The following is a 21,138-nucleotide window of genomic DNA, read 5'->3' as shown; positions in this document are numbered from 1 at the left end:
AATTAACGCTATATTTTCTCAAGTAAAATTATGATGAGAATATATTTGTGGGATGAAACATGTTTTCTTGATGTTAGGACAAATAGGAGAGTAAGGTTCCAACTTTAAACCATAACAAAACAAAACGTATAGATATAACTCATCTCAATATGAAAATTACAACAGCGTAAATAATGCAATTTATTAGTACTAATCTGTATACTTTGGGACAATAATAATTTATCGCTTGTATATAAACCTATTCGTTGGGTAATAAAATTGATACTATTTTAACTCTATAATATGCAAGTCACAGATATCTTCATGTTTAAATACAAAGTCATCCCTAAAAAAAACTCCAATATAAAACATTTTAAATACATTGCTACAATTTTGGAAGGAAATCGCTATGTATTCAACTTGCTGATGAGTCAAGTTGTATTAGGTTACTGATATTAATAATTCACTAATGCCCACATTATAACAATATTGAACTACACACTTTTGACAATTCTTTTTATTTTTACAAGAGTAGAGGAAGGGAAATTTTCCAATCTGAGAAGAGAAATGTAATGGAAGTAACCCGCAAGGTTGTAGTCCTGCGTAGCAGACTTATTTTGACATCAACATCAATAGGTAACAGTCTATATCAAATCAGCCATAAAAGCAGTGTTTTTAATGTTTCTTTTGTTAGGTTATTGTATTGTTCTACATTCAATTTTATTCTTTGTTTTGTTTTTCATCGGGCTATCTATATTAATTGAGTGATTGATCGTTTTTGCAAGGACAAAGACTTAATTTTAATTTATGTGATTAATTAAAAAATACTAATATATATTGACCCTCAATAAATTTTACAATCTTGTTTATGGCTAACAAAAATTCAGACATTTAGCCTACAGAATGCACACAAAATCAACGGAAAGTGCAAAAGAAAATGGACATTTAAGTTCATACAAATCTAAAAATGAGGTAAGTCTATAATATTATAGCCTATGAACATAATATCCATCTACATTCAAACTTGCAAGCCAGGTTTGATTTAAATATTATTTAGTTGGTCTCTGCTCTAGGTTTATTATCATACTATGAACAAATTTGATGAGATGACAATATTTTACCACTCTGATTAAAAAATCCTTGTTGGATTTTAAGAGATAGGCTATTTTTTATTTTGTTAGAAAATTGGGTATAATATTTACTTAGTCACATTACCTAAAATGATCTGAGGTATCAGTCGGGTTAATGGCTGATCTGGCAAAATACGAGTTTCATGTTATTAACCTATTGCTATTGTCTATAAGGTTATAGGGTATTAAAATGAAGTAATGAATTTTAGAACATTAAAAGTGGAACTAGGCTAATTTTCTTGCAACAATAGGAAGTTATGGCTAGGTGAATTCACAATAATTCTGCTTTTTTTTTAAGTTGACTTTCCCATAAAGCAGTAATGGCCAGAGGCATTCGTGATTAGACCATTTAGAATTTTGGTAATTGTGAAAGTATCGGCCTTAGCGGCAAAATACGAGTTTTGTGTCATTGACTTGTTAGAATCGTCCTACAGAACAAAACAATATAAGGTTTTATGGGGTGCAAATGTAAAATAACAAAGTTGTAGAACATAAAAAATGGAACCACTGTGGACGCGCGGAGCAATATTTCCATGTTGTACAGCTACGGCGGGGGTCATGTGACCTTTTGTGACCGTGATTCAACCTTGTGATGACGTCATCGGATGCGGCCCCATCTTTGTAAACGTAAATGAAAAATAATACTGAAATGAGCAGAATTTTGACCCAAATGAACAATGTTTTTCTTAATTTCGAGCTACAAATTAATTAGTTGTTATCGGTTTGAGACGAGTGCCTCCGGCCATCAGTGTGGGGCCGCAGTCAAAAGAAAAACATCCCTCGAGATAGTACCTATCAGTAAAATATCTGATCAGAAATATAAATTGAATTGTGATACAAAGGTAATTATGTACGGTGTAAAAAACTTAACTTAATAAATCATGAAAACCCCTAATATAAATATATAAATGGACATTAATAGAAAACACTTACCATTAGTGTGTTCCTCAGAATGTGCAGAACGCCAAACTCCAACGAAATATAGCGTTGTCTCACTGGTTTCAAATGCAACAACTTGGTCACGAAACCAAAATATGTCTCTATGTCTGAGCACGTTCTTTCAAAAAAGGAACCTGCCCGGGCCGATTAAAAAAATTACAATATTCAAAACCTTTTACGAATTTTTCTGTCACAACGATTTGCTAGGTCGGCCTTTAACGTTATAATTGCCAGAATTTTATTTTTCCTGATAGTTACTACCTCGAGGGATGTTTTTTGTTTGTCGCTGATGGTGCTGCCCCATGCTGATGGCCAGAGCACTTGTGTCAGGTTGATATGACATTTTATTCTCAGAAGGTCTAATTTAACAAAAACATCGGTACTTTGGGATTATACCGACCACACCCAGACATGAATCGTTATTTCACATTTCGTTTCTACTGATTACTAGATTAGCGTAGAACAATATTTCGTCAATATAAAACAGGAATTGTCTTATCGCAAACACCTCCCCATCCTCAGACAGAGGTCAAAGTCGAGCGTCTAGTAGATAACGTGATTGCAGAGTCTCGCCGCCCGTTCAGCTGGTGCATCGCTTTGTTGTACTTCCGTGTTTTACCTCTACATTTCTCCAAACACAAAAATTCAACAAAAACAAACATTTACCAAACTAAACTTTTTATTAAAAAAACACTCAAAACTTGTTTTTATTCTTGATCACATTCCGCCACCCAAAATGCGAGTGCCTCCGGCCATCAGCGCGGGCTTCGGCAGCACCTTTGGTGCTGCCCCGCGCTGATGTCGACGAAAGAAAAACATCCCTCGAGATAGTACCTATCAGTAAAATATCAAATTCTAGAGGGGCTAATCAGAAATATAAATTGAATTGTAATGGAAAGGCAATGATGTACCGTGCAAATCACGTGATGCCGCGCGGCCTGCCGTAATCAGGATTCTCGAGAAAGATAAGATAACAGCGACAACAATACCGATCACAATACCTGGAAATGCTTGTAAGTTTGTAATTTTGTAATTGAAGAGTTGTTTTTTCGTTCTATCATGTTTGTTTCTATAAATTTCTATTTTTGTGTTCTTCATACTGGTGTGGTCGGTATAATCCCAAAGTACCAAAACATCTTGATATGGGTTAAATTCCCCTGATTTAAAAATTGTTATTTTATGTATCGAAAGATGGCGTAATGGCTGATGTCAGCAGCAATCAATAGGAGGTTGACATCTTAGCAAGACCACGTGATGCCTGTTTGACAATGAAATATTACTCCTTGCGAGAAAAGTAGTTTTCACTTTTAATGTTCTATAACTTCGTTATTTCTCACTTTCATCCATTGAAATCTTATATTGTTTTTCAGGAGGATGATAGCAATAGGTTAAAAATGCAAAATTCGTAGTTTGCTGGATCAGTCATTAACATCACAAATACCGTGTTTTATTTTAGGTTAGGTCCTATATCTCAAATTAGTCCATCAATCTTAAGGGACCCAGAGGAATTATGGTTCATGGTAAGATAGGATAACAACTAAGGAGAGGTAAGTGTAAGAAGAGGGGATAACAGGATTCTCAACATTTGTGTGAGAATTTGAGAAGAAAAATTATGTTTACTAACTATTGGAATACAGTTTATGAGCTTTAGGCCCTTTTTTCTGTTTTTTGTCATTTTGGCTACAGTTATGGCTGCAGTATGATAAGCGCCCAACACTTAAATGATTGATTATACAAGGCACGTCCATAAAGTAAGTGTACTCAATTTATGTAGGGTTAAAAAATGTATTAAAACAAAAAATACTTGGTTACACTTGTACATATGTCAGTTATTTTTCGACATAGTTACCATCCCTCTCGATGCAAGTAGTGAGCTGCGAGAACAATTGTTTGATGACTGCCTCAAAGAAATCTCCCACCAGCTCTTTTGCCCACTTCTCCACCTCCCCCTTCACCTCCTCGTCCGTTGAAAACTTGTTTCCACTCGTGTGCACTTTCAGGGAAGTGAAGAGATGGAAATTTGAAGGGGCCAGGTCAGGGAAATATGGGGAGTGGTTCAAAACGTCCCATCCAAAAGAGTCCAGAAGTTGCTTCATGGCGTTGGCCGTGTGAGGTCTGGCATTGTCGTGCAACAGGCAGACTTACCTTTGTCAGCATGCCCCTTCTTTTATTCTGAATCGCCCTTTTCAATTTTGTTAGCGTCTCACAGTACCTTGCCGCATTGATGGTCTCCCCGTGAGGCAGATATTCAATCAAAATTATGCCTTTATGGTTTCAAAACACTAGGTAATTACGCAGTATTGAGTTGCTCTGTTGATATGTAGCTGGATAAAAGAACTGTACTGTCAGCGTAAATAACAGGATAGCTGTAGTGATCAATGTGGTGAAACAGGTCTGATATAAATAAAATAAATAGTACTGCGCCCATTATAGAGCCTTGGGGCACTCCTCATTTTATAGGTAAATGGAGCCGATGTTCCAGTTTTTATTTAACCATTGCATAGTTACTGCTATTTGTTTTCGTTCATTTGTACTAAGATAGTAAGATAAAACCAGATTAGGAAAAGAGGACAAGACACAATAATTGGAGTAGAGCCTGAGGATTAAGACTATCTAAATTGTTTATCTCTCCTTACGTTAAAGGGTGGACAGCTCTCATAGACCAGAATAAGGAGGATATAAGACTGATATTAGGAATGTTGACAGGACATGGCCCTCTAAGGAAGCACCTTATGAAGGTAAGCCTTAGCCAGAGTAACGAATGTAGACTCTATGGAGAGGAGGAGGAATCAGCGGAGCACATTTGGTTAGAATTATCCTGCCATCGTAGAAACTCGGAAAAGATACCTGGGAGCATATCTACTCAGCCCCAAGGACATAAGAGAACAGGAGTCCTTAAATCTGATTGGTTTTTGCAAAAGCCTCGGACTTTAAGGGCACAAAATTAAAGTAAGGGAGGCGCAAAGGTCCTTTTAGGACTAAGCGCGGGGACAAACTGTCCTTTTCCCTCAGGAAGGAAAAAAAAAACCAGAGCTTGTCTAGCGAAAAAATATCCACAAAATTCATTTGATGTAGGATTCATACATTCCTTGTAGTGTTATACCAATTTGCAACTCCCAGTTGAGCTTGTTACAAACAATAGATATTGATATACAGGGTGATTCAAAACTAAACGGCAATCTCTCGAGAGCTTATTCTATAGCTAAAAACAAGTAAAAAAGTTCATATAACCATATGCCCGGAAACGCTTCGTTAGCGAGTTACGCCTAGCGAAAGATTTCGCCCGGATTTCAGAACCCTTGGTGAAGTCAGGCCGTATAAAAATGGTAAAGGTAGTTACAAAGATACAAATACGATTGTTTTTTATGTTTTTATATGTGACAAATTTATTAAAATTCGTCCCAGAGCTGTAAATGCAATACTTTCAGAGATATCTTACGTAAAACACAAGAATTGGTGCAAAGAAATAACACATTTTTGTGTTTAACGTAAGATTACTTCCATAAATGTTAAATAAGGTCATTTTTTTCTTAAACAGATTTGTAGAACTTTTAATTCTGAAAAGATACATGTGAATTACTTAGGAAAACAATTAATAATAGGTATTGAAATTTAGCTTTATTTAAAAATAAAACAGACGCACAAAAATGCATATTCTTATCTGCATAAAATATTAACTAATGTTTAGATTGTGAGTAACAGCTGATCATTTATTCAACACTTTTTATCGTCATATTTTCTTTGCAAAGGTTGGCAATATCAGCTGATCAACAATTAAGTTCATGAAGTAATATTTGAATAACCTTTATGGAGGTTTTTGTATTGTGGCGTGTGAAGATTGTATTTTGTGAGATCCTGTGATTATTTGGAAATATTTTATACAAGTGTATAAAATATTTTATTAAATATTTATTTTTAAAATATTTTATTAAATATTTTTATAAAAGTGTATGTAATTATCTTAGTAAATAATGGCAGATAATGTAAATGGTACGTATTCGTTTGAAGAGTATACGGACATGATACTGATTTACGGCAAAGTTAACAAGAATGGTTTAGCTGCAGTTCAGGAATATCGTGATACTTTTACACATCGAAGAACACCTGATCGCAAAACATTTGAAGCTGTGGAGTGACGACTTAGAGAAACTGGTAGCTTTAAACCGAAGCGAATAGATACTGGTCGTCAACGTAGCGCAAGGAACTATAATAATGAACAAGCAATAATAAATGCTGTAGAATTATCACCAACCACAAGCACCAGACGATTATCACGTCAGTTAAATATTTGCTAGTCAAGCGTATGGCGGACACTTCATGAAGCACAGTTGTACCAATTCCATATAACACGTGTTCAAGACTTATTACCGCAAGATCTTAATAAACGGAAGATGTTCTGCCGCTGGTTAAGAAGAAATTGTTTACGACATCAGTATTTTCTTCGGCGTATTCTCGTTACTGATGAATCCTGTTTTACTAGAAATGGAATTGTAAATTTTCGTAATACCCATACTTGGGCGTACGACAACCCACATGAAACTGCGACGAGGCATTTTCAACATACATTTTCAGTCAATTTATGGCTTGGTGTTCTGGGTGATAATTTGATTGGTCCATTTTTCCTCCCTAATCGACTTAATGGAGTAGCGTACTTAAATTTTTTAAGAACAAACCTGCCTACCCTCTTGGAAGATATTCCTGTTCAAAACAGAATAAATGCATGGTTTATGCACGACGGAGCACCTCCACATTTTTCTAATGATGTGAAAAACTATTTCAATGATACATACGGTAGCCAATGGATTGGTCGAAATGGACCAGTAAAATGGCCACCACGTTCTCCTGACCTCACGCCAGCAGACTTTTTCTTATGGGGTTGGATGAAGTCAATTGTTTATTCAAAACGGATTAACACCATAAAGGAGTTACGTAATCGCATTACAGAGGCGGCAGAAACTATCAAGAATGCTCCAAACGTTATGAAACGCGCTAGAAAAGAGTGGATTCGTCGTGCGAAAACGTGCATTGCTAACAACGGAGGACACTTTGAGCAACTATAATAGGTGATTATTACAGTTTTATAAAGGTAAATACATTTTATGTTAATGTTCAGTCTAGAATAAATGATCAGCTGTTACTCACAACCTAAACATTAGTTAATATTTTATGCAGATAAGAATATGCATTTTTGTGCGTCTGTTTTATTTTTAAATAAAGCTAAATTTCAATACCTATTATTAATTTTTTTCCTAAGTAATTCACATGAATCTTTTCAGAATTAAATGTTCTACAAATCTGTTTAAGAAAAAAATTACCTTTACTTAACATTTATGGAAGTAATCTTACGTTAAACACAAAAATGTGTTATTTCTTTGCACCATTTCTTGTGTTTTACGTAAGATATCTCTGAAAGTATTGCATTTACAGCTCTGGGACGAATTTTAATAAATTTGTCAGATATAAAAACATAAAAAACAATCGTATTTGTATCTTTGTAACTACCTTTACCATTTTTATACGGCCTGACTTCACCAAGGGTTCTGAAATCCGGGCGAAATCTTTCGCTAGGCGTAACTCGCTAACGAAGCGTTTCCGGGCATATGGTTATATGAACTTTTTTACTTGTTTTTAGCTATAGAATAAGCTCCCGAGAGATTGCCGTTTAGTTTTGAATCACCCTGTATAATTGAAAATCTTTATATTTGTTCATGAAAAATGTTGTGGTTAGATGTTGAAAAATATTATTTAGAAACACTTAATAATAATATATCTTATCAATTGAATTCTTATACAAGATGTGGTTTTTTAAGTAAGTACGGTTTTGAAATTCTGCTACTGCAGCGCTGTTGGTGTCCCGCACTTGCACATTGTGTACCTTCATCTGTTAGCAAGCCATAGACACAATTACGGCAATAATCAGTCGTTTTTATATCTGTTAATGCATATTTCAAATGCCCTTATCAATTGAGAATCACACAGACTGTGAAGTACTTACTATTATTTGTTTTCATGGTGCTAAAGGTCTGAAAGCAATTGAAATTCCTCAACAAAAGTGTCAAGTGTATGAACAAACATGAGTGATGGAAGGGCATTCAAATGGGTAAGAACTTTGAAAGATGGCCAGAACAAAAATTCATGATGAGAAATGCAGTGGACAACCCTCAATGATCACCTATGAATTGAAGTAGAATGTTAATGATAAAGTAAAAATTGACATGATATTTCACAATTTCTTCATTGTAGAAGAATTTCCTCAATTTTCAAGAAGTGTTTTCTATGAAATTTTTATTGTGAAACACATTTTGCCGTTCATACAGTGTCTGTTCACATGCAGCAAAAAGAACTCAAGATCTCATAACAGAATTTTGCTAGTAACAATTTGATAATCCCTGTAATAATTTAGCACCCATTTTTTACCAGTTGTTTTTTTCATTAGAAGAATCACTTTTAAGGTCAGCACCGCATTGACGACAATAGCGTCAAAATGATCGCGTTCAGTTGCTGTTAAACCAGGTAACAATCTTCTATGATGGCAGTATACAAAAGGTTGTTTTTAAATATGATAAGTGTCTTAACATTGATGGCAGTAATGTAGACAAGTAGATAAAAGTGTGGGCTCTCATATCAAAATAAAATAGTAACAAAATGTTTACTTGATTTTTGTATATATTAAAATGGTACTTACTTAAAAAACATATATTCTAATCATCTGTTTTTATAACAAAGTCTAACTAGTTTTCTATGTAAAACTTAACATGATGAAGAAAAATGACAATAATATGGTGAAATAAAATAGAGTGTTTCTGTTACAGAGTGAGTATGCTCCTGTTAGAGATCCACAGCAGATAGCCGCCAGCAAGTCAAAGTTGCAAAGCTGGATCAACAAACACATGAAGATAGAGATGACCGATGGTCGCGTCCTCATTGGAATGTTCCTCTGTACAGATAGAGATGGCAACGTCATACTGGGCTCCTGCAGTGAATATCTAAATCCTGAAGGTATTTTGTTCTAGTTTGTGTATGAAAATCTGTAATGTCTCTTTCAGACCTTGGTAGCGCTAAGGTATTTGCTCAAGCAAATTAATAAAATGAATTAGGCTATGTATATAAGTAAACTGCAGTGAATAGATGGAATTGTTGTAAGTTAATACGTTCAGGACAATAGCTATTTTCACGACTTTTTTTTTGCCGTCAAATTTTTCAATAATAATGACAGAAAACCGTAATCGTTTTTTTACGTTATATGTCTAAGTATGAAAGTATGTCTACTTAGGCATACAAAGTATGAAAAAAATTATGAAGAAAGGTGTGTAGGCTTCTCAATTTCGCACAATAAACATTGTTTCAATATGTAAATTAATTTATGTTAAAAATAAAAAATTGTGTGTCCGACGGGGTACACGATAGTCTTAGGTATTTATTTAAGCACGGGATCAAATGTAACAAACCACCTAGACATACAAACAATAAAATCGCAATAAAGAAATGCATAGCAATGTGTACCTTAACAGGCGCACAACGTGCTTTATGAAATCCCGGTGTGAAGCTGATTGGGTACATGAAGGCAGTTGTGAAAGATCGTGTGCCCAATGAGTTACGTTGTCGTTAACCTCTTTTCTCCAGCATTGGCTGGGATGTTGCTCGAACAACTGAACTCTTCAACTCAATGACACTTAAAATCTTCTCTCTATCAGTGTCTGAAGAAACAAAAACATTTTCATCGGGTTTTTCTTCTAAAAACTTTACAAGCAGGACAAGGGCATAGTATTGAGGTGATGTTGTCTCTGCCTTAGTCTCAAAAAAGTGTAAGGATTCTTTTTTTGTGTAATTATTAGGATTCTGTGTACATGAAAAAGAATGAACTCTCAGTTTTTGATTCAATGTATCGAACCTAATCTCATTAATAAAAATATGGTATTAAATAAAAAAAATTACAATAAAAAAATTAAACTCTTTCAACAAAAATGAACTGGCTCTCAAACAAAACTGATTGACTAACCCATTTTCTAAGTCACTGCACACTTGATATCTTAATAGTTATAGAACATGGTCTAAGTCAGGAAAATCTAAAAAACATAAACATTGAAGGATATTGATTAATAGGAGGCTGTTCAAGGAAGAACCATGTGAAAGGAGGTGTAGCTTGATATATATAGCAAGGTCTTGAAAAATATGCAAAACTCATAAGCAAAAGTGGATCTGAACTGGTCTGCAAAACTGCTCTTTTAAATAAAACTAAAAAAAGTACGGTAGTGCGTGTACTAGGAGTCTACAGACCACCAGGCTCAAATCTCGATGATGCCATGGACATACTAGCAGGTGAGTTGAAGAAAGTCTACTGCAAACAAGCAGAAAGTAATGGTGGGTGATATAAACGTAGACAACCTGAAAGAAACCGACTAAAAGAAATTAGAAGGATTTTTAACATCATTTGACATTACAAGGCTGGTCCTACATGCAACAAAAATCACTGAAACATCACTTTAATTGATTCTATTTGCACAAACATGAACACTCAACTTGTACAGACATAAGTAATTCCCACTGGTCTTTCTGATCACACAGGACAATTGGCTTTTTTCAACACTCTAACAAAGAGTACAGTTAATGCAAAAAATGAGAAACTTTAGCCACAGATAATTAAACCACTTAAAATCCAACCTAGCAGAACAAAATTGGAACTCAGTTAACCCATTGCGGATCAACGACGTGAGGGTGACGCGGAGCGAGGCGTGGACCAAAAGCACAATGACGTGACCCTCACGCGGATGACGTGGTACGGATGACTCATTTGTTTTGAACGCTTATCGCTGTTATAAGCCTCGGAGATATTTATAGTCAGTTTTCCTGGACTGGCTTCCTATCTTATCTCTGATACTCGTCCACAAATACTCCCCTCGTTATCGGTCAATAACGTTATTATTTGCGACAAATTGTTTGTCTGAGGCGTACAGTCGTGGCGTTCTATTTTCCTTTGCCTCGTGTGCGTGTACGTAAATAAAATGGGTGACAATTTACGATCATCTGAATTAGATAGACTATTATTAGAAAGTGGAAGTGATGAAAGTGATATCGATAGTGTTATTGAGGATGGAGACGGTTCTATCACGCGTATTTGTCCACGTTTTCATAATTACGCGGATACTAATGTTGACAGTGACGAGCGGGCTAGTGACCATGATTCAGATGTTCAGACTATTTCAGACATTGTTCCTGGGACACCACCGGATGTGGAAACTCTATTTCAACATCATTTCAATATCAATAAAAACGCTCAAAGTAGTGCTTCCGAGGATATTTATGAATATACTTGAATATACTTCTAGTATAATATACTTGTCTAATATGATCTGTATAATGTTTATATAACATAAATAACAACATAAACAAACAAAACATGTATAATTAGCGAGCGCGCTAAGCAGGCAGGTAGGCGTGCAAACACTGCGAGTGCTGCGTTGCAATACGGATTAATTCGTACTCTTAGGCCCGCGCGCGCGCGCCGTTTTCACGATCCGCAATGGGTTAATAAAACTGCAGACACTAATTTAACCTACAATACCTTCTTTCTACAATATTGTACAATCACTCTTATATTCAGAGAATATTGTTGCCCTCTAACAACAACAAGAAAAAACCAGCCCAAAAAGCCCCAACCATGGGACAGAGAATGCACAAGACTTAAAAGACCTGTACCTCCAGGCACTAGAGAGAAAACAATACTTAGGTTGAGAGGAAGACAGGATAGAAACAGCAGTCAGGAAAAAAGATTATGACCAGAAACTGAAAACACTGTGAAGAGAACGTGTAGCAGCTCACATTGACAGAGTAGAAAATAAGTCCAAAGCTCTGACAAGTAATAAATAATGAGAAAAAGACTAGCCACAACCCAGATAACCAGATACACCTACAAGTTAATGGAAATACAATTCAAGAACCAATGGAAGTAGCAAACTGCTTTAACAACTTCTTCACTACAGTGGCACAAAGAATACTATGAAACAGTCAAACATACACATGAATTTAAAACAGACTAACATTGATAGAATTTCCTTTCAACATGTAACCCAATTAAATGTAGAGAAGATCATAGATACTCTTAAATTGAAAACATCATCTAGTGTAGATGAAATAGCAAAACATCAAATCCTGCAATAAGTAATTATCTACCCACCATACCGATATCATAAACAAGTCATTTTAACAAAGAATTTTCCTGGTTCATTTTAAAATTTTAAGAATATATCCAAAATATAAAAGTGGACCAGCAATCAACATTGGCTGTTACCAACCTATCTCTCTGATTTCAACTTTCTCCAAAATTATTGAAAAGATTGTGTGCTTCATCATCTAAAACATTACAACTTCTATCAAGCCGACATGTATTTCTAAAAGGCAGATCAACAGTTGCGGCTTTAATACAACTTAATGAACACATTATTGATCAGTTACAAGAGGACTGCTGAGTAGCCAGCAAGTACCTTGAATTTAGCAAAGCTTTTAACTGTCTCAACCACAGTTACTTATTCCAAAAGCTGAGGAGGAGTATTATTGCATTATCATTATGTCCAACTTCCATCACGACTGCAATCTTCCTAATAGCTCTTAAACCACTTGAGGAGGCACTGATACCCAAATGTTCAAGTGTTTGTAAGACAAGGTTGTGACCCACACAGTCCAAAGGCCTTGCTGATAATGCTAGTTAAAAGTTTTCCCAATTCTAGTTGTTAACATATGAATTCTGCCAGTTCATCAAGTGAGCGTGAAGTGGATTTTTTGGAACAATCTTCTAATGAGGATAGTCATTACAGTCAGTACATTAGTTATTATTTTTCTTAGTAATTACATTTGTAACTAAGAATGAAAGATAAATATAGATAAAACTACTAATACATATATTCATACAGATATACATACAACCAGGTAGGTGCTATAGATTCAAGGCTGCATTATAATTTGCACACATATTTCTTTTCATTTATGTAAATTCGTTTTGCCTATGCTGAAGTGTGGTTGCCTCCCAAAATACAGTAGAAGAGGACCTGAGATTGAGATTGAATGTTGTAAACTCAGAAACCAAAAGTACAGGAGAAGAGGACCCAAGATTGAATGTTGTTATCTCAGGAACCCGAAAATACAGAAGAAGAGGACCCAAGATTGAATGTTGTAAACTCAGAAACCAAAAATACAGGAAAAGAGGACCCAAGATTGAATGTTGTCATCTCAGAAACCGAAAATACAGAAGAAGAGGACCCAAGATTGAATGTTGTCATCTCAGAAAACGAAAATACAGAAGACGAGGATAGGGAAAGGAGCCAAGATTGCATTTTGGAAGCTCAATATTCAGTATATTCTCATAAACATACTAAGGTACACGATAGGTACAAGTTAGTAACAAAACACAAGTCTTTACAGAAATCTTTGATAGTATGAAAGGCACGGAAACAATCGTATCGCAATCACGGCACATCCTTGTTGTGTCCATCTGCACACGCTCATCTCCATGCTGGGCAGTAAGTCTCAGGAAAGCATCTCAGCTAAAAATTCATCTAAAAGTCATTCCCGCCATTTTACACACTCGGTAATTACACAAACACCTGCACGTTTATTTACTCATGGTAAACACAACAAATCGTTTACAAACCATAAGGTGAACTGGTAATGTAAAAGTGAGGTTACAACATATATCCAGAATACAAATAGAAATAGAATCAGCAAATTACTTGCAACAACTGATTAAATACCGTCATATGGCAGTAAATTTGGTCTGAAAGAAATAAATAAAAGAGCAACTGCGATCTAGTGGGAATGACAAAAACTACTTGAAAGTTTTCTTATTTATTCCACTAGATCGCATACGTATTCAGGCGAGAGATTATTCATAACAAAAAATTATTGTGAAACTGTTTAGCAACGTAGCTCTTCCGCCTATCAGGATTACTGTGGGCAATATATAAGGTGCTCCTAAATTTATTTCGGGATTACTAGTCAAAGGGTTAATTATCACAAAGACCGTGAAAGAATTGATAGGGTAGTTAGAATAGACACACCCAGAACTAAAACTGTATGATAGGGGCAAGCTGCGGCCGTTTAGGTGGTAACAGTTTAGGAATAGAAAAGGTGAATGAAACCAAAAGTTTGAGAAAATTGTGTGTAGTTTTAGTATTATTTCAGAATAGTTACACTACATAATTTTGTCTTATATCATAACTTTTAACCATTTAATTATTTATTTACTTTTAGGGGGATACAACTCCCCTGGTGGGTAGTGATTTACTAAAAGTAAATGGTGTTAATGTTAACCTTGTAAAGTTTGTATACTTTCAATAGGTGATATTTTCCAATATTAAGTTACCATTCTTGGAACTGAGAAGACTACACAAGTTTTGTTAATAACTGCAATATGATTTAACTGCTGTCTTAGCCATAGTGTAAAATCACTAATCCCAGATTATGGTACATGTGGAGCCATCCAAAACCACAATAATATATTTGGAATTAAGGCTGTAAAAGTTTAAGGGAGATTTATGCTTTGCAATGTTTTGCTCTGGAAATCATCTTTGTTCTCAATGTTGAAAATGCCTAGAAAGATATGTGAATATTATAGGAGTTTTTTCCCAACTGCCTTTGCAGTTATAAAGAAGTCTTATGTGCTTTTCACCACCAAGGATGAGTTTCAGAGTGAGTATTTTTGACAAAACTGAGGGATAACACCTGTTTCTGGACGTAAAGTAAAAGATGTGTGGTAATAGGGTTTTTGAATAATTATTACAATTTACTGGTCTGTCTAAATCAGTTGTTAATATAACTCTTATCTTACAAGTTTCAATTATAACGAATGGAAACCATACACTGTTGTAGGATCACAGGATAGATGTTTAAGATGGGGTCTTCTCGCATGGATAAGTGTAGAATATGGAATATTTCTGAAATTTGTGTTGTGGCCTTTGATAGGGAAAGGTATTGCTACTTTAAGGGTACTATACAAAACTATGTACGAGGATTGAGATTTTCGCCAAAGAATGTTTGCCTTATTGTGATTTTACAGCACAATACACAATGCCTATTTTTGGCTCTCGTATTGGAAACCACAAACAAACGTTTTAGGAAGCGTGGTTGTTACATAATATATGAGTCAATATTTCTTTAAATGTGTATCTCTGACCTTAGAATGGTTAACGTGCCAGGGTTATTTATGACACCTTGTTATACGATGATCGTTTTTTTTTCTTCAACCACTGATCTCACGCCATGATGGCCAGACACATGGTAGGCCCGCAGTGTGTGGAGTAGTCGATTATGTATCTTTCCCGCTACAACATTTCTCACTGTTGAGTTCAAGTTGTCAGTTTGTGCTGAGTTGCAGTCGCATAAATACAGTATAGCCGCCTCTATTGATTCTTTCGCCAAATGTAAATTGAGGACTTTTATTCGTCTCTTGCAAGCAGAAGGGAATAGTGCAGCAGAAAGCCATTGGAGAATATGCCTTGTTTATGGAGAAAACATTGTGAGTGATTGTGTTGTGCGTGAGTCGCATCAAAATTTTTAAGATAGCCGAATGTCAAATTCCAGAAATGTCAAATCTGAAGCCATTTGGTGATTTTTGTGAGTGTCAGTTAACATTTTTGGTTTTCTACACCACTCACATACAACATTATAGCTCAAAGGGCGGCCATGTTTATGTGACTGCAGCTCTAGCGCAAATTAGCTACTTGAACTCGGCAGTGACAAATGTTGTTGCGAGGAAGGTGGGCGATCGACTACTGTGCATACTACAGACCTGCCACGTTGTCTAGCTGTCATGGTCTAAGATTGGAGGTTAATAAAGCAATCCTTGTAATATTGCATTGTGATAATAGTGAAGTTAATAATGATAATAGTAACAGCTTGTATGAAGTACATTACATTATTTTTAATTTACAACGTTTACACTGTAGTTAGCAAGTACAAATACTTTCTAACATTAAGATTGCTGTATATATATTTTTATAAATAAATTTTTATTTAAGAAGGGAAGAGACATGTGTAACTGGTGTGTTGATGTTGCAGTTTGTGGGTTCTCCGATGAGCCGAGGCTGCTGGGGTTGGTTATGGTACCAGGGCGCCACATTGTCACAATACACTTTGACTACCAAACACAGGAGAAAGATGTTACATGAATACCATGTATTTATTGTTTCTGTTTGTAAAGCAAGGGAATCGGAGTAATACACGAGTTCTGTACATTAAAAACACATTTAATTTATGTACCTTCTCCTCCTATTTACAAGACATCAAATAATACAGTATGTTTACATATTTGATACAGAATTCTGCAACAGGTATTTCTTATAAACTAATAAAAAAGCTGTTGATTATCTAGTTATGGATTAGTCGGTAATAAAATCAAACTAACTTTTTATTTTTGTACAAAAATTAATTCTGTAAACTCTTTTAAACAGATCTGGTCATTACTAAAAAAAACATTATTTTGATAAAGTGTTGTCATTATTTTTATTTCTTTTATGAACATTAAAAGTAGGCTCTATGTGCAAGTTTAAATAAATTTAAAAATATTGATGGATAAAACAAATTGTAAACAGGAATGTTTTGGACGTTCGCAATCTTAAATTAAACAAAATAAATGAAACACTATTAGTGGTAAGACACAAATCCTATGTTACAGTGATTTTGGTACACATAACAATGAAAATATCCATAACATAACTGTTATTCATCCATATTCAGTTTCATGTCAAGAGAAACGACTTGTATGTCAATAGTTTTTATCCTGGTCGATTTTATGTTAAACTTTGGCAAGATTTTAGTTCTGCAGGATAAGTAAACAAATCTACTTAATTTTATTGTTATAAAATAGTAATCTACATAATAACATTTTTCTCTTAAAAATAAATTTTAGTGTACTCTGTTTTTAAATAATTCGTGATTGAAGTTTATAACATAGTAAGATATTTACGTATTACTTCAAATTAGATTTAAAACAATTTTTATTGTTTTTCTAGTAACAATATCAATTGCAATTAACAAAATATAGTTCCTTTAGTAGGAAGTATATTTTGTTATTTTGAAGTTCATGTAATGTACTTAGGTTATTGAAATGTCCTATGTAATTTCATAGTTTACTGGAATAATGGAATTACTTAATATTATTTGATATTTTGCTACTTTGTTTTGAAATTCTAAGACAAATTCTGTTAGGTATCTGATTAATTTCTCTTTATAATTAAAAGCAATCAAAATTATTTACGAGGAACTAACCTAAACTCTCTCACACTGAGTACGTACACGAAAACTCAGTCATTCCGGAACACATAGAGTCAAATACAGAGTTTATAAAAAGTTAACAAACATTTTCTGAGTTACAATCATTTGCAATTTGTTTTATAGTTGACGTTCACTTAAGTACTAAAAAATCTGTTAAAAGCTTATATATTTTGTACCTTTTACTTGCACAGCATATTTGTTGTAAGCAATATTCATCCTTTTATTTATTTTTCCAGTTTAAAATCCATATAAAAAAGATCAAGAAATTTTAATTTTAGTATTTCTAAAGTAAGCTAATGTTTCACTATATCTAGTGGACAATTTTATTCAAAGCTGTAATAATATCCTTAAATGTATTTGATGTAAGATTAACATTAAAAACATTGTATCTCATTTTTTCTAAACTTATAAATACAATTATATTTATAAATAGTAAAAATACTAAATAATTAGTAAAAATTCATCACTAATATTATTTAGTCATTTGCACTTATTACTTCACAAAAATTCATTGGTTGTACTATTTTTCAAATTAAAATATAAATATTTAAATATGTGTAAGACATCTCAGTAGTATTTTCAGCAACAACATGTATACACATTTATTAACGCTAATGTTTGATATGAAATGTAATATTCAACCTCTGTGTATACTTGTGTATTACTATTACAATCTAAAATATGCATTGAAGTGATACTAAGACAGGTACACATTTTCTAAGTTACAAAAATATTAAAATTGTAACGTTATGTTTTGAACATTGACAATTAATGTTCATTGCAGGATTATTACGTATGTATAATACATAATGACACAAATTGCAAACGAGTGGATTCAGATCGGAACGATACATAGATGACATACATACATTACGAAGATAGACGTATCACACAATCATTTACTGTATATACAAGTATTTCTAACAAACCTAACCCTTGCTTGCTTCGATACATGGAACTTTGGTTACAGAGCATTTCAACTTCTTTGGTGTATTATAAATATACAATTATATAGCAACTTAATAGAAATAAAAGAATTTTAAAATTCTTTATACTTAAGTTGAAAACATCAACACAAACCAATCAGAATAAACAAGAGTTTTTTTACAGTGCTGTCCAAAAGATCCTTGGATGCCTACTAATTTTTGAATGGTTAAACTTATAAAAACTGATTAAAGAGGTTTGGAAACACAATCCAGTTGGAAGAAGACCTCGAGGTAGACGCAAGAATCGCTGGAAGGACCAGGTGGAGAAGGACTTGCGGAAATTGAGAGCGGGTCAGGGGGATTGTGAAGACAGGGAGAGATACAGGCAGCTGGTTGGCGAGGCCAAATACCACCTAGGGTATCCATGGCCATGGGAGTAAGTAAGAGTAAACTTATAAAACTGTAATGCTACATTTCAAATTGTAGAAAATTATACCTGTATGTTGCAAGTTTCATCTTCTCAAAACAATGACCAATTAGTAGTTGTGGAAAATCTTGAATAAAACCACAGAAGTTACTTATTGTTTTTAAGATTTTTATAAAGAAAGTGAAGTTTTCTTGAACCTGACTAAAAAAGGGAATATCTGAAGTATTTCTAAATTTAGGATATCTGTACCTAAGACGTCATCCTATTTTGTTTACATAGTTAAAATAAAATTAGACTCAACAAATAATTTTGATATTGACAAAAAATACTGTACTGTGGGATAATGGGGATTTCCAAAAATAATACTTTACATTATGTCTAAAGTGTTCTAATGGTAATTATAAATTTATACAACTTTCGTGTAAACAACCGTACATTGTTCTGATTATCATAAGTTCATTTTAATGAACCATATTTCAAAGTCAGCACAATAATCTTCAAATGAGTTGTAAATTTTGTCCTACATGTTCAAATTATATTTTTCTTCTTTTATCGCCTAGTTTTATTAAGACCCTTGTCATTATTTGTTAAATGTGTATCTACATTAAAGATTAATCTCTTGGGATATCTCCCAGTGTAGATAAAGAGTAGTTTTTTATATTCAATGTTGAGTTGTAGGCTCTCACATTTATAAGTTAAACCATTAAATATTACCAATCTATTCCATGATTTTTGGACAGCTCTGCATATAAAAGAAAAATAAGTTAAAAGCTCATTATTGAAAACCATTCATCTCTAAACAGTTCATGAATTGTAATTTAAGATATTTTCGATGAAATTCTATTTCCTCAATGAAGTCTTGAGAAAATCTAGTTACAACAAAATGTGTCAAATTACTTTTACAGTTTTTTCGTATGGCTCATGGGAAAATTAAAAACCAAATAGAATGGAGTAATGGGCTGGTATTCAAAGTGTTCAATAAGGATTTTTCAACGAAAGTCTGACTCTTGATTGAGTTGAATCGGGTTTCCACGACATTAAAAAGTTCATTGTACAACTTATCACAACCTCAATATCAGAACTGAAGAGATGATTGAGCATGTATGTACATGATGAGCATAACAAATGTAGTACAGTACACCAGTAAACTGAACGTTAGATGAAATCTTGAAGTTGAATCTGGTCGAGCAAGGAGGTAGGCATCTGTTGGAGCAGGCGCAATGTACAGTCAGAGTTGAGTCGTCATTATGTCTGGTACTGCAGCATAGGCGCAGCCAGGTTCGGGTGGTGGCTGGTGTTCATCCGCAGAGCCGACAGACTCTTGTTGTACCACTCGTCCTCGGCTGTCATCCCTGCCATCACAAAGAGTGTGAAAATTTGATTGGGAGATGAAATAGAGCAAGGAGACGAGGGAAGAAAATGTATCTTTGTTCTTAACACATTAATTTAGATTATTATAATTTTACGTACATAGAGATGATGCACTATTCCAAATAGCACAAACAGGTGTCCTCTAGCAGTTGAGTTTACTCTCTTACACTGGCTGAAAATGTACTCGAAGATCGACAGCTTGCTCTCTCTTCGAGTACTTTCTCAGCCAGTATAGGAGACTAAACTCAACTACTAAAACTTTCCTGGCTAAGAAGATCTTGATAGACATTACAACATGTTCTATTTCCTTGTAAACCTCACGGATCATCCGTCCGTGACTTCAATGTCTTGCGCTTCTTCGCGCAACTGATGAGAGACAGATATCTTGAAATGCTACAAGTATTATGAGCTCACGTCCCATCTGGGACCTTCACCAGCATCGGTATGGTATTGTCTTCTCATGGAGAAGGTGCCCCCCCACGAAGTGAGGTTGAATGCAGGTTGTGCTTTTACCCTACTGACTGAGTGAAGTGACATAAGATTTTGGATTTACATAACATAATAGGTCCAGCCGTGCAAACAGCTCGAGTACCAAAACGTATGGTGACTGAGGATCACCTCCTGTCTGGTGGTGCTCAATATTACTTGTTTCACTACAAAAGGTTCTTTCACTAAATCTAAAATTGAGAGCTTAGTGCTATCTTTTGGCTTTGTACAGTGCGAGTTTCTTTGGGCCTTCTCAAGTAGACCAAACTCAGGCATCACAACCAAGTGGTTGCTTAGCCAGAGGGTAACACCCCTTTGCTATGCACTATGGCTTGCTGGTGAAAACCAGTTTGAGCAAAGTAGTAGACACTCTGAACATAGTGAAGCTGTTTCGTCTCTTCTGACACAGATAGACAACAAATTTCAGTTTTCACTGTGTTACAGCGTATTCAGATGAAGATCGAGAGCTTCCTCTCTCTTTGAGTACATTCTCAACCAGTGTAGGAAACTAAACTCAACTACTAAAACATTCCTGGCTAAGAAGATCTCCATAGATATTACATGTTCTATCTCTTTGCAAGATGTCCTCTACTTTTTATGTCCTATTTATAAGTAT

At 34.6% G+C, this 21,138-nt stretch overlaps 2 protein-coding genes across 2 annotated transcripts in view; one reads left to right on the top strand and one right to left on the bottom strand.

The window, feature by feature from the left end:
- The first annotated feature begins 592 nt into the window (after positions 1 to 592).
- Positions 593 to 16,280, top strand: LOC124356764 (N-alpha-acetyltransferase 38-B, NatC auxiliary subunit). The gene is made up of 3 exons (XM_046807952.1): positions 593 to 951; positions 8,861 to 9,047; positions 16,098 to 16,280. The coding sequence occupies exons 1-3, from the start codon at positions 883 to 885 to the stop codon at positions 16,205 to 16,207; spliced, it is 366 nt and encodes a 121-aa protein (XP_046663908.1). The 5' UTR covers positions 593 to 882; the 3' UTR covers positions 16,208 to 16,280.
- A 2,371-nt stretch (positions 16,281 to 18,651) lies between these two features.
- LOC124358132 (homeobox protein unc-42-like) overlaps positions 18,652 to 21,138 on the bottom strand; it is a 95,257-nt gene continuing 92,770 nt past the window's right edge. Inside the window, exon 7 of the mRNA XM_046810425.1 lies at positions 18,652 to 20,017. Coding sequence (XP_046666381.1) covers positions 19,911 to 20,017 — 107 coding nt within the window. The 3' untranslated portion in view covers positions 18,652 to 19,910. The remainder of the gene's footprint in view (positions 20,018 to 21,138) is intronic.

This window comes from Homalodisca vitripennis, chromosome 3 (assembly GCF_021130785.1).
Source record: "Homalodisca vitripennis isolate AUS2020 chromosome 3, UT_GWSS_2.1, whole genome shotgun sequence".
NCBI classification, from domain to species: Eukaryota; Metazoa; Arthropoda; class Insecta; order Hemiptera; family Cicadellidae; genus Homalodisca; species Homalodisca vitripennis.
This window is presented reverse-complemented; position numbering and strand designations above follow the sequence as displayed.

Excerpts from the sequence above, each read along its gene's own strand:
- LOC124356764 (XM_046807952.1), top strand. The coding sequence starts at position 883 with ATGCACACAAAATCAACGGAAAGTGCAAAAGAAAATGGACATTTAAGT. Across the intron at positions 952-8,860 it reads CATACAAATCTAAAAATGAG|AGTGAGTATGCTCCTGTTAG; the intron begins GTAAGTCTATAA and ends TTTCTGTTACAG. Across the intron at positions 9,048-16,097 it reads TGAATATCTAAATCCTGAAG|TTTGTGGGTTCTCCGATGAG; the intron begins GTATTTTGTTCT and ends TTGATGTTGCAG.